This window comes from Bos taurus, chromosome 7 (genome assembly GCF_002263795.3).
Source record: "Bos taurus isolate L1 Dominette 01449 registration number 42190680 breed Hereford chromosome 7, ARS-UCD2.0, whole genome shotgun sequence".
Taxonomy (NCBI): Eukaryota; Metazoa; Chordata; class Mammalia; order Artiodactyla; family Bovidae; genus Bos; species Bos taurus.
The window spans coordinates 109704539-109717904 of record NC_037334.1 but is presented as its reverse complement, the minus strand read 5'-3'; the positions used below and the strand labels follow the sequence as shown (position 1 = coordinate 109717904).

The window sequence follows — 13366 nt, the reverse complement described above, 5'->3', positions numbered from 1 at the left end:
AGCCTTTAAGCTCAGTTTTATTCACCTAAGATTTTGTTTCCATTTCAGTCCACAAACTCAGTCAGTACTCTGCATTTTGGGGTACCATAGAGAATACTCTTGCCTGGAAAATCACAAGGACGGAGGAGCCTGGTGAGCTGCAGTCCATGGGGTCGCTAAGAGTCAGACATGGCTGAGTGACTTCACCTTCACTTTTCACTTTCATGCATTGGAGAAGGAAGTGACAACCCACTCCAGTGTTCTTGCCTGGAGAATTGCAGGGATGGGGGAGCCTGGTGGGCTTTGGTCTATGGGGTCGCACAGAGTTGGAAACGACTGAAGCAACCTAGCAGCAGCAGCAGAGAATAAAAGGATATTTAAATCTTAAAGTTCTATTTAGCTTATTAAAAAAACCTCATTTTTACTCTTATGTCACAGTTTGCTGATTCAGGAAAAAATGATGGCTATTCCTTGACAATGATCTAAATGTGGAAAAATCCAGTTTAGCAGTCCATTTGAATCTCTGCATTTAATTGTTGCGATTTCCCAGCAGAGTCAACCAAGTGAGTTTTTGTATTTGATAGCAGAACACTCAAAAGTATGTGGCTTCATTTTCATTTTCTCTTCATCTTTTAAGGTGGTCTGGGTGTTGCTGACTCTAGTCCCTGGACTCTCTAACTGGTAGAAATAGGTAAGAGGCCGGATGAGGAACTCAGGCAGCAGGAGGAAATCAAAGTAGAAACAGGTGGCCTTGCTCACCCCTGCAGAGGGCGGGCTGATCCCTTCCGTGCGGCGACCATGAAGGCAGACACGTGCAGCAGGCTGCGGGCAGCTTAGGTCCGCCCACCCCTGTGGTTGTGCTGTGGGCAGGGGTCAGGCACATGCTTCTCCCCTCTGCTCCTCAGATGATAGTTTATTTGTGGCCTTTTTTTATCTAATGGTTCATAAAGTGCCCCAGCTGTGTGTCACGCAGTTATTTTTAGTCCCTTATAGTTGCTTTGTATTCTGTTGCTGAAGGACATGTTTGTCCAGCTGCAAGCTCTCCAGTGAAGGGTATCCAGGTTACTAAAGACCGTGAGAGAAGCCACTGTTTGTCTCTTTCTATACAATTCATGGAGAAGGCAATGGCACCCCACTCCAGTACTCTTGCCTGGAAAACCCCATAGATGGAGGAGCCTGGTAGGCTGCAGTCCACGAGGTCGCTAAGAGTCAGGCACGACTGAGCGACTTCACTTTCACTTTTCACTTTCATGCATTGGAGAAGGAAATGGCAACCCACTCCAGTGTTCTTGCCTGGAGAATCCCAGGGACGGGGGAGCCTGGTGGGCTGTCATCTCTGGGGTCACAGAGTCGGACATGACTGAAGCGACTTAGCAGCATACAATTCACAAGTCACCATCACTGCATGTAGCCATCTTGGGGAGGCATAAAAGGTACAGATCTCCCATGTAGGTTTTAATAAATGGTTTGAAAATCCTTTTTATCAAATAGTGTATTAGACTTTGACTGTTTTAGCTCGACTAATGATTAATAAGGCTGTATATTGTCACACTGCTTATTTAACTTATATGCAGAGTACATCATGAGAAATGCTGGACTGGAAGAAGCACAAGCTGGAATCAAGATTCCCAGGAGAAATATCAGTAACCTCAGATATGCAGATGACACCACCCTTATGGCAGAAAGTGAAGAGGAACTAAAAAGCCTCTTGATGAAAGTCAAAGAGGAGAGTGAAAAAGTTGGCTTAAAGCTCAACATTCAGAAAATGAAGATCATGGCATCTGGTCCCATCACTCCATGGGAAATAGATGGGGAAACAGTAGAAACAGTGTCAGACTTTATTTTTTGAGGCTCCAAAATCACTGCAGAAGGTGATTGCAGCCATGAAATTAAAAGGTGCTTACTCCTTGGAAGGAAAATCATGACCAACCTAGATAGCATATTCAAAAGCAGAGTCATTACTTTGCCAACAAAGGTCCATCTAGTCAAGGCTATGGTTTTTCCAGTAGTCATGTATGGATGTGAGAGTTGGACTGTGAAGAAAGCTGAGCACCAAAGAATTGATGCTTTTGAACTGTGGTGTTGGAGAAGACTCTTGAGAGTCCTTTGGACTGCAAGGAGATCCAACCAGTCCATTCTGAAGGAGATCAGTCCTGTGTGTTCATTGGAAGGAGTGATGCTAAAGCTGAAACTCCAATGCTTTGGCCACCTCATGCAAAGAGTTGACTCATTGGAAAAGACTCTGATGCTGGGAGGGATTGGGGGCAGGAGGCGAAGGGGACGACAGAGGATGAGATGGCTGGATGGCATCACCAACTCAACGGACAGGAGTTTGGGTGAACTCCAGGAGTTGGTGATGGACAGGGAGGCCTGGCATGCTTCATGGGGTCACAAAGAGTCGGACACGACTGAGGGAATGAACTGAACTGAACTAAACTGAATGATTAATATGTGTGACTCTGGTTATAATAATACCGTGCAAAAAGCCCTGTTGTACATATAATAATAGTAGCAAGAACTCCTTGTTGATGACTTCAGGTTTTAGAAGATACTGAGAATTTGAGGAATATTCTTAGGAAAATTTTATGAAAGTTGATGACATTTTTATATTCATTTTTTTGAGTTTTTTGTGGGGTCTAGAAGGGAAGTCATTTTAAATCTTATTTTCCTTGTTTATTTACCTGCCTGAGGGTGTAATTGCACCATCTCTATGGCAGACATTTCTGAAGACATTCCTCTTTTCTTTTTGGAGATTTGAGATTATTTGTTTACTGTTTCTTGTTTTAGCTAAAAGCAAGAATGATAATAAAATAGAGAGTCTTATCTCTCTCATGTATCACAGTACTATTCAAATAGTGGCTCATGAACTAGTGTTGGTCAGGGACTTTTACTACCAAGGTATGTGCTCCCAAGAGTAAGTATGTCTTTTATAGCAATTTGGTGTTTTCTACGCATCCAGTCTGAGGAGGTCTCATCAACAGTGTGTTATGGAACTTGCATGCTGAGTAGATGGCGTGAATACCCACCATGTGAGGACTCTGGACAATAGGTTCAGCGATCAAGGGAGAATTTCTAAAATAATTAGTCTCTAACTTTTGCAGTTTCAAAAATTATGACTAATCCTAGTTGGTCCTGTGAAATATATAAGGAAACAGGTAGAAGCTCTAGGTTAATATGCCATTGGAAGGACTGATGCTGAAGCTCCAAAACTTTGGCCACCTGATGCCAAGAGCCGACTCATTGGAAAAGACCCTGATGCTGGGAAAGATTGAGGGAAAGGAGAAAAGGGCAGCAGAAGATGAGATGGTTAGCTAGTATCATCACTGACTCAATGGACATGAGTTGGAGCAAACTCGGAGACAGTAGAGGACAGGGGAGCCTGGTGTGCTGAGTCCATGGGGTCACAGAGTCAGACACGACTTGGCGACTAGACAGCAATATGCCCAACACAAGCAGATTAAGATCCATTTGTCTTCAATTCACTTTCTTATAAATTATTTTTTTCTCTAAGTGCCTTTTAAGGTGGAAATAGTCAATGAGATGTTAACTGTTTTAAAAAAATAAATTCCTGAATATATCAATCCTACTTGGAAATAACTTATATTTTATGTTAAAGTTAGGCCAACTCTGAATGGCAACCCACTCCAGTATTCTTGCCTGGAGAATCCCATGGACAGGGGAGCCTGGTGGGCTGCTGTCCATGGGGTCGCACAGAATCAGGCACGACTGATGCGACTTAGCAGCAGCAACTCTGAATGACATCCCTGTAGCTCAGCACAGTTGCTGACTTAAAAATACATCTGCTGTATGTTCTAATGGACATGGATTATTAGAAGCAGTAATAGATAATGATATTTTCTGTTTATGATACATATTTCTTGCTGTATATTTTCCAATTGCGCCTCCAGGTCTGCCTTCTACCCTTCTCCACTTTGCCCTGCACCTTCTGGCGTCTGGTTAGTTTAGCAGATGGAAGTGCAGATAGATGATCGGAGTGCTGTGCTGGGGGCTCCTTCTTGGCAGGCAGGCTCAGGTCAGTTACATCTCTCCATCAAAGGCCAAAGATGTTCCTCGAGCACCGTCCTCCTACAGCTGTTCATTCTGGGTCCTTCTGCGCCTCAGTCCTGAGTATAGTCATGGTTCCCTCTCTTCTTGCCAGCCCCTGAGAATGGCACATCTTGGATTTTTCTAAACTTTATTTTTCACTTGAATAACTCTGCTCACATATTTGGAAAATCTCTTTATTCAGTAACCCCATTTAAGGGTGCTGTCCACTTCCTGTTAGAACCTTGACTAATGACCCAGTTTAAAAAATTAGCTATCTTAAAAAATGAAATGCAAGATAATTTAAGTCTATCCGTTTCATTATTTCATTATGTGTCTGACTACTCCACTAAACACAAAATAGTGTGACCTAGTTTTGGTCATACACTAATAAATGTGCTCAGAAATATTTCACAAGGGGAATAAATGTGGGTGTGAGAGTCAGCAGAGAAAGCATCATCTAAATGGCAAAAAAACAGACATAAAAAGAACTTTACAAGTGATTTAAAAACAAAAAACAGAAAGCATAGTAATCTAATGATTATCACAAGCACTTAGATAAAGCTTAATATATGCCAGGCTCTTTTCTAAGCAATATATGTATTTTGACTTATTTCTTCCAGAAACTCTATAAGGAGGTATTATTCCCACTGTGCAAATGAGAAGGCAGATATAATTCAGTAAATCAGTGAGTCTGGTTGTGTTCTCTTTACTATCCTGCGCTGCTCTTTTAACGGTTTTGCCAATTAAACTGCTAAGGTATAACAAAGACTGAGCGTTATATGAAAGGATCAGTTTATAATAGTGACATAATATAAATAACATGGACTTCAAAGCTGAGTTTGACTCCTACGTCTGAATTTTAAATTTAAGTTCTTCCTTAATATAGTTTTATTCTTAAGCCTGATTTTCCTTCTTGCCGCCCTTTTCCCATTAAATCATGAATTTGCATGAAATGTATTACTGGGTGCTGTCAGTACATTTGTATTCTAATATAAAATTTAATATTTCTCTTCAGGTTTATGATCTGTGAACATGCCTAACAAATCACCTGTGATTGGCAAATCTGAAGTAGTATCTTCCTCTTATGAAAAATCAAAGTAAGTTTGCAAGAAAACTTCATACTGTTAAAGTAGTAGACCCATATATATATTGTAGAATTTAGAAAGTTACAGAAAACTGTGACCACTAACATATAATTGCTCATAATTCAGTGTTGTTGTTTAGGCCTTAAGTTACGTCCAACTGTTTTGTGACTCCATGGACTGTAGCCCATCAGGGTCCTCTGTCCATGGGATTACTGGAGGCAAGAATATCCAGGCAGGAATACTGGAGTGGGTTGCCATTTCCTTCTGCAGGGGATCTTCCTGACCTAGGAATCAAACTTGCATCAGCAGGCAGATTCTTTACCACTGAGCCACCAGGGAATCCCTCATAGTTAAATGACAAAGAATAAAAATGTTAAGGTTTACTATTCCATAAAGTAATAACTTTGTAATGATTTTTTATAAGATCATATATTTCAAAAACTTTAAGTTGCTGTACTAACCCATGAAATGCATAAGAGACTGTTCAATAACTGCTGAATGATGACGCGTCTTAGTTATTTCTAAGCCCTTTGCTGTTTCGAAGTAAGCCACAGTAGAATATTTTTCTGCATTTCAAAGTATTTCTTTGGGATAGGTTTCTGAAGTGAAGTAAGTGACTAGACTAAAGTTTGTTAATTTAAAAATGGTTTGGGATTCTGAGAAACTTAAGAGCTTCTTTAGGTGTGCTGGGTTCTCGTTGCTGCACTCAGGCATTCTCTGGTTGCGGCGGGCGGGTGGGGCTCTCTTCACTGCAGCGCGTGGCTTCTTTCTGCCGCAGGGGTTTCTCTCTCTGTGGAGCACAGGCCCTGGAGTGCGTGGGCTTCAGTCACTGTGGCCTGTGGGCTCAGTCCTTCCAGCTCGTGGGCTTAGAGCGCGGGCTCAGTAGCTGTGGCACGTGGGCTCAGTCCCTCTAGCTCCTGGGCTTAGGGCTCAGGCTCGGTAGCTGTGGCACGTGGGCTCAGTCGCTCTGCAGCATGTGGCGTCCTCCTGGACCAGGGATGGAACCTGCATCCCCTGTGCTGGCAGGGGGACTCCTGGCCACTGTAGCACCGAGGAAGTCCAAGAAGTTTATAAGAACGTAAAGAGCACAAGAGAGTATGTAATCAAACGTATGTGTTGATGTGTTTCTGTTTGTTTCAAATATTGTTCTGTAATAAAGAATGCATGCATGTGTGCTTACTTGCTTCAGTCGTGTCCAACTCTGTGCAACACTGTAGACTGTAGCCCACCAGGCTCCTCTGTCCATCGGATTCTCCAGGCAGGAATACTGGAGTGGGTTGCCATTCCTTCTCCAGGGGAGCTTCCTGACCGTCCCCCACCCCCTGCACCCAGGGATGGAACCCACATCTCTTACATGTCCTGCATTGGCAGGTGGGTTCTTTACCACTTGCACCACCTGGGAAGCCCTAATCAATTAACAAAGAATAGATAGCAGATACAGAGCAGGCAACGGCACCCGACTCCAGTACTCTTGCCTGGAAAATCCCATGGATGAGGAGCCTGGTGGGCTGCAGTCCATGGGGTCGCTAAGAGTCGGATACGACTGAAGCAACTTAGCAGCAGCAGCAGCAGCAGCAGATAGCAGATAAACTGCTTTGACCACATGTCCTTCCAATTATAATTGTGGCATATATTATTTCCATTCACTTTTTCACTTTAATAGATAAGAAGATACATAAGATTATATTTTCCATTCCATTTCCTAAAGTACATACCTAGGGATGTAATTATTGACTATGTCAAACAGAACATGTTAATTCTGTCTTTTTTCTTCCTTTTTTTTAAACACCAAAACCATTTTGTACTGGAGTAAAATTGAAGAAATGGGAAAACAACTAGACCATTCAGGTATGACCTAAATCAAATCCCTTATGATTATACGTGGAAGTGAAAGTGAAGCTGCTCAGTTGTGTCTGACTCTTTGCCACCCCATGGACTGTAGGCTACCAGGATTCTCCATCCCTGGGATTTTCCAGGCAAAGTACTTGAGTGAGTTACCATTTCCTTCTCCATATGATTATACAGTGGAAGTGACAAATAGATTCAAGGGATTAGATCTGATAGAGTACCTGAAGAACTACGGCTAGAAGTTCGTGACATTGTACAGGAGGCAGTGATCAAGTGATCTCTCTCTCTTTTAGTTGCTAAGTCATGTCTGACTCCATGGACTGTAGCCTGCCAGGCTCCTCTGTCCATGGGATTCTCCAGGCAAGAACACTGGAGTGGGTTGCCATTTCCTCCTCCAGGGGATCTTCCCAACTCAGGAATAGAACTCGGGTCTCCTGCATTGCAGGCAGATTCTTTACCAACTGAGCTATGAGGGAAGCCCCATGATCAAAACAATCCCCATGAAAAAGAAATGCAAAAAGGCAAAAATGATTGTCTATGGAGGCCTTACAAATAGCTGAGAAGAGAAGCTAAAGACAAAGGAGAAAAGGAAAGATATACCCATTTAAATACAGAGTTCCAAAGAATAGCAAGGAGAGATAAGAAAGCCTTCCTCAGTGATCAATGCAAAGAAATAGAGGGAAACAATAGAATGGGAAAGACTAGAGATCTCTTCAAGAAAATTAGATATCAAGGGAACATTTCATGCAAAGATGGGCTCGATAAAGGACAGAAATGGTAGTTACCTAACAGAAGCAGAAGATATTAAGAAGAGGTGGCAAGAATACACAGAACTATACAAAAATAATCTTCACAACCCAGAATCAGGATGGTGTGATCACTTACCTAGAGCCAGACATCCTGGAATGTGAAGTCAAGTGGGTCTTAGGAAGCATGACTATGAACAAAGCTAATGGAGGTGATGGAATTCCAGTTGAGCTGTTTCAAATCCTAAAAGATGATGCTGTGAAAGTGCTGCACTCAATATGACACCACATTTGGAAAACTCAGCAGTGGCCACAGGACTGGAAAAGGTCAGTTTTTATCCCAATCCAAAAGAAAGGCAATGCCAAAGAATGCTCAAACTACTGCACAATTGCACTCATTTCACACGCTAGCAAAGTAATGCTCAAAATTCTCCAAGCCAGGCTTCAACAGTACATGAACTATGAACTTCCAGATGTTCAAGCTGGTTTTAGAAAAGGCAGAGGAACCAGAGATCAAAATGCCAACATCCATTGGATCATTGAAAAAGCAAGAGAGTTTCAGAAAAACATCTATTTCTGCTTTATTGACTATGCCAAAGCCGTTGACTGTGTAATCACAACAAACTGTGGAAAATTCTTCAGGAGATGGGAATACCAGACCGCCTGACCTGCCTCCTGAGAAATCTGTGTGCAGGTCAAGAAGCAACAGTTAGAAGTGAACATGGACCAACAGACTGGTTCCTAATTGGGAAAGGAGTCCATCAAGGCTGTATATTGTCACCCTGCTTATTTAACTTATATGCAGAGTACATCATGAGAAACGCTGGGCTGGAAGAAAGACAAGCTGGAATCAAGATTGCCGGGAGAAATCTCAATAACCTCAGATATGCAGATGACACCACCCTTATGGCAGAAAGTGAAGAGGAACTAAAGAGCCTCTTGATGAAAGTGAAAGAGGAGAGTGAAAAAGTTGGCTTAAAACTCAACATTCAGAAAACTAAGATCATGGCATCCAGTCCCATCAGTTCATGGCAAATAGATGGGGAAATAATAAAAACAGTGAGAGACTTTGTTTTGGGGGCTCCAAATCACTGCAGATGGTGACTGAAGCCATGAAATTAAAAGATGTTTGCTCCTTGAAAGAAAAGTTATGACCCACTTAGACAGCATATTAAAAAGCAGACATTACTTTGCCAACAAAGGTCCGTCTAGTCAAGGCTATGTTTTTCTCAGTAGTCATATGGATGTGAGAGTTGGACTATAAAGAAAGCTGAGCACCGAAGAATTGATGCTTTTCAACTGTGGTGTTGGAGAAGACTCTTGAGACTCCCTTGGACTGCAAGGAGATCCAACCAGTCCATCCTAAAGGAATTCAGTCCTGGATATTCATTGGAAGGACTGATGCTGAAGCTCAAGCTCCCATCCTTTGGCCACCTGATCTGAAGAGCAGACTCATTTGAAGAGACCCTGATGCTGGGAAAGATTGAAGGTGGGAGGAGAAGGGGACAACAGAGGATGAGATGGTTGGATGGTATCACTGACTCAATGGACATGAGTTTGAGTGAACTCCATTAGTTGGTGATGGACATGGAGGCCTGGTGTGCTGCAGCCCACGGGGTCGCAAAGAGTTGGACACGACTGAGCTGCATAGTCAGTTAACAGTCTAGTGATAGTTTCAGGTGAACAGTGAAGGGACTCAGCCATGCACACACATGCATCCATTCTCCAAATGCCCTCTCATCCAGGCTGGCACGTAACACTGAGGGTTCCATGTGCTATACAGTACGTTTCTGCTGGTTATCCATTTTAAATATAGCAGTGTGTACATGACCTTCCCAAAGTCCTTAATGCCTCATCCCCTTGGCAACCAAGAGTTTGTTTTCTAAGTCTGTGAGTCTCTTTCTGTTTTGTAAGTAAGTTCATTTGTATTATTAATTCTGTCTTTAGTGACTAGTCATTTTTGTAATTTGGTTAAAAAAAATCTGTCTATACCACAAGATCAGGTGGATATTGTTATAAATTATTTTTTTAATCTTCCTGTTTTTTCTTTTAACATATATGGAAATGACTTTTGTTAATGATAAGTGAAGGTCCAATTCCTCATTTTTGTGTACATACTTGATCAGTACTATGTATCAAAAAGAATATCTTTCTTCACTATTTTTCTAGCACAACTATTACATAAATCATGTCCACACATAGTGGGTATGTTTCTGGGCTCTCTTTTCTATTTCACTGGTCTGTTTGTCCCTTATTATTATTATTATTTTGGCCACACTGTGCAGCTTGTGGATACTTAGTTCCCTGGACAGGGATCGAACCTGGGACCTTGCAGTGAAAGCACCAAGTCTGAACCACTGGACTGTTGGGGAATTACCTGTCCCTTTTTATATTAATACCAAGCTGCTTTAATCACTGTCATTTAGTGATAATATTTAATAGTCAATATGACACATTTTCCAAATTTCTTCTTCAGTAATAATCCTGCATATTACTTCTACTTAAAATTTTTATTTTATTGAGGTGTAGTTCAAAATAATAGTTGCTGGCATAGAATATAGTGATTTAAAGTTTTTGGAAACTGTACTACTTTCAAAGTTATTATAATATTGGCTATATTCCCTGTGATGTACAATATATTTTTGTGGCTTGTTTATTTTATACATAGTAGTGTGTCCCTCTTAATACCCTACCTCGACCTTTCCCCACCTCTTTCCCTCTCCCCAGTGGTAATTGCTAGTTTATTCTCTCTACCTGTGAGTCTCTTTCTGTTTTGTTACATTTATATTTTTTACTTTATTTTTTATACTCAAAATATAAGCGGCAACATACAATATTTGTCTTTCTCTATCTGATTTATTTCAGTAAGCCTAATAACCTCCAGGTCCATGTTGCAAATAGGAAAGTTTCATTCATTTTTATGGCTGAGTATTATTCCATTTAATGTTTATATCACATTTTTGATCCACTCATCTGTTGATGAACACTTAGATTGCTTTCATATCTTGGTTGTTGTAAATGCTGCCAATGAATGTTGAGGTGCTTAATCTTTTCAAATTAGTGTTTTCATTTTCTTAGATGTGTACCTAGAAGTGGAATTGCTGGATCGTGTGGTAATTCTTTTTCAGTTTCTGAGGAACTTCCACATTGTTTTGCACCATGGCTGCACCAGTTTCATTCCCAGCAACATTGTACAAGAATTCCCTTTTCTGCACATCCTCATCAACGTTGTGCAAGGATTCCCTTTTCTCCACATCTGCATCTGCGTTCATTATTTGTGGTCTTTTTGATGATAGACGTTCTGACAGGTGTGAGGTGACATTTCACTGTGGTTGTGACTTGCGTTTCTCTGTTGAGTGGTGTTAAGCATCTTTACATGTGCCTGTTGGCCTGTATATCTTCTTTGGAATAACGTCTACTCAGGTCTTCAGCCTGTTTTTTAATCAAGATGCTTGTTTATTTTTGATATTGAGTTATATGAGCTGTTTGTGAATTTTGATTATTAATCCTTTATCTGTCTTGTCAGTTTCTCCTGTTCAGGAGATTATTTTTCACTTGGTTGGTGGTTTCCTTTCTTAAGTGAAGCTTTTACATTTAATTAGGTTCCATTTGTTTATTTTTGCCTCTGTTTCCTTTGCCTTAGGAGAAATATCCAACAGACATTTGCAATAATTTACATTGAAGAGTTTTCTATGATTCCTTCTAGGAGGTTTTTTTTTTTTTTTTACTTTTGTCTGTGCTGGGTCTTTTCTGTGCATGGGCTTTCTCTAGTGACAGCGAGCAGGGCTACCCTTCACTGCATCGCATGGCCTTCTCATCGCCGTGGCTTCTCTTGGGTGACTCCTCTCGCAGCAGCTCTAGATCATGGGCTTTAGAACATGGGGCTTCAGTAGCTGAGGCACAAGGGCTTAGTTGGCCCAAGTGAAAGCGAAAGTGAAATCGTTCAGTCGTGTCCGACTCTTTGCGACCCCACGGACTGTAGCCTACCAGGGTCCTCCATCCATGGGATTTTCTAGGCAAGAATACTGGTGTGGGTTGCCATTTCCTTCTCCAGGGGATCTTCCGTACCCGGGGATCAAACCCGGGTCTCCCGCATTGCGGGCAGACGCTTTACCGTCTGAGCCACCAGGGAACCCTAGTTGGCCTAAGGTGTGTGAAATATTCCTGGACTAGGGATCGAACCGGTGTCCCCTGCATTGGCAGGCTAATTCTTATCCACTGTACCACCAGGGAAGTGCTCTGCTAGGAGTTTTATTTATTTATTTCCAGTATGGCATTTAGGTCTTTAATCCATTTTGACTTAATTTTGTTTATAGTGTAAGAAAACATTTAATTCTTTTAAATGTGGCTGTTGAGATTTCCTAGCACCACTTACTGAAAAGACTACCTTTTCCCCTTGTATATTCTTGTCTCCTTAGTCGTAGATTAGTTGGCCCTAAGCGTACAGGGTCGTTTCTGGGCTTTCTGTTCTTTCCCATTGATCCGTGTGTTTGTTTTTGTGCCAACACCATGCAGGTTTGATTACACGTGGCTTTTGTCTACATCAGATCATGTGGCAGTTCCAGCTCTATTCCTTCTCAAGATGTGTTTGGCCATCCAAGGTCTCTTGTATCTGCATGCAAAATAAAATCATTTGTTCTAATATTGAAAATTGCCATTGGCATTTTGATATGGGTTGCATTGACTCTGTAGATTGTTTTGGGTAGTATGGTCATTTTCACAATATTAATTCTTCTGATCTATAAACACAGTATGTGTTTATGTTTGTGTTGTCTTTAATTTCTTCCATCAGTGTCATATATTTCCAATACAGGTGTTCTATATTCTTAGTTAGATTTTCTTTTTATAGAAGTGCTGTCTGTCTTTTCTTAGATTTATTCCTTTGTATTTGGTATTTTTGATCCTATTATAAGTTTTATGCACATTTTAAAATATATTTTCTCTAGCTATTGCCATTAGAAGGATAATTGATTTTTGTGTATTGATTTTTACCTAGAGATACTGCTAAATTCCCTCATTAATTCTAAGCATATTTATCACAGTCTTGATTTTAAAGGAATGCTTTAAACATTTTGTGATTAAGCATGATTTTTTTCAAACTTTAACACTTAAGTTGTATTTTGTGTGTGTGTGTGTGTGTGTCTGTGTGTGTGTGTGTGTTTTAAATAGGCTTCATTACTATTTTAAACAGTTAATTTCCCTTTGTATTTTATTTATGGCTCATTATTTTCTTTTTCATTATTTGCTACTTCTCAGACTGGTTTTTCTTTTACCAGATGTATAACTTTTTGAATTTTCTTTAGTGAGATTTTTTGTTGTTGTTAGTCTGAATGTATCTTTATTTTATTCTTGAAAGAAATGTTATTTTTGAAAGAAATTTAAAACTGAGTATGAAATTATCCTTGGTCTGTTATCACTTTCGTTGTTTTTTGCCCAGGACACTGATATCATTCCACTAACAGCTTCCATTTGTGCTGTTGGGAAGTTAGTTGACGTTTTGATGCTATTTCTTTAAAGGTTAATCTGTTTCCCCCAACTTCGGGTGCCTTAAAAAATTTCTTTTTCCCTTGTATTCTGCAGTTTTACTCTGATGTGATAAATTATTAAAAAAACAATATCCTACTGGATTCCTTGTACCCTTTGTATCTGTGGACTGTGTCT

At 40.7% G+C, this 13366-nt stretch overlaps 1 protein-coding gene across 14 annotated transcripts in view; it reads left to right on the top strand.

The window, feature by feature from the left end:
* TMEM232 (transmembrane protein 232) overlaps nucleotides 1-13366 on the top strand; it is a 346237-nt gene that overhangs the window by 10404 nt on the left and 322467 nt on the right. For 6 of the 14 annotated variants that reach the window (XR_009495390.1, XR_009495389.1, XR_009495391.1 and 3 more), the window contains exons 2-3: nucleotides 5042-5123; nucleotides 6933-6959. The exons of 1 other annotated variant lie outside the window; for it this stretch is intronic. Coding sequence is in view for 6 of the 13 variants with exons in the window: in XM_059888844.1 (XP_059744827.1) it covers nucleotides 5059-5123; nucleotides 6933-6959 (92 nt within the window). In the remaining 7 variants the exon portion in view is untranslated. Of the gene's footprint in view, nucleotides 1-5038; nucleotides 5124-6921; nucleotides 6960-13366 lie in introns of those variants that run through there. 7 more of the 14 variants (XM_010807662.4, XM_010807664.4, XM_015472384.3 and 4 more) reach the window with 2 other exon arrangements.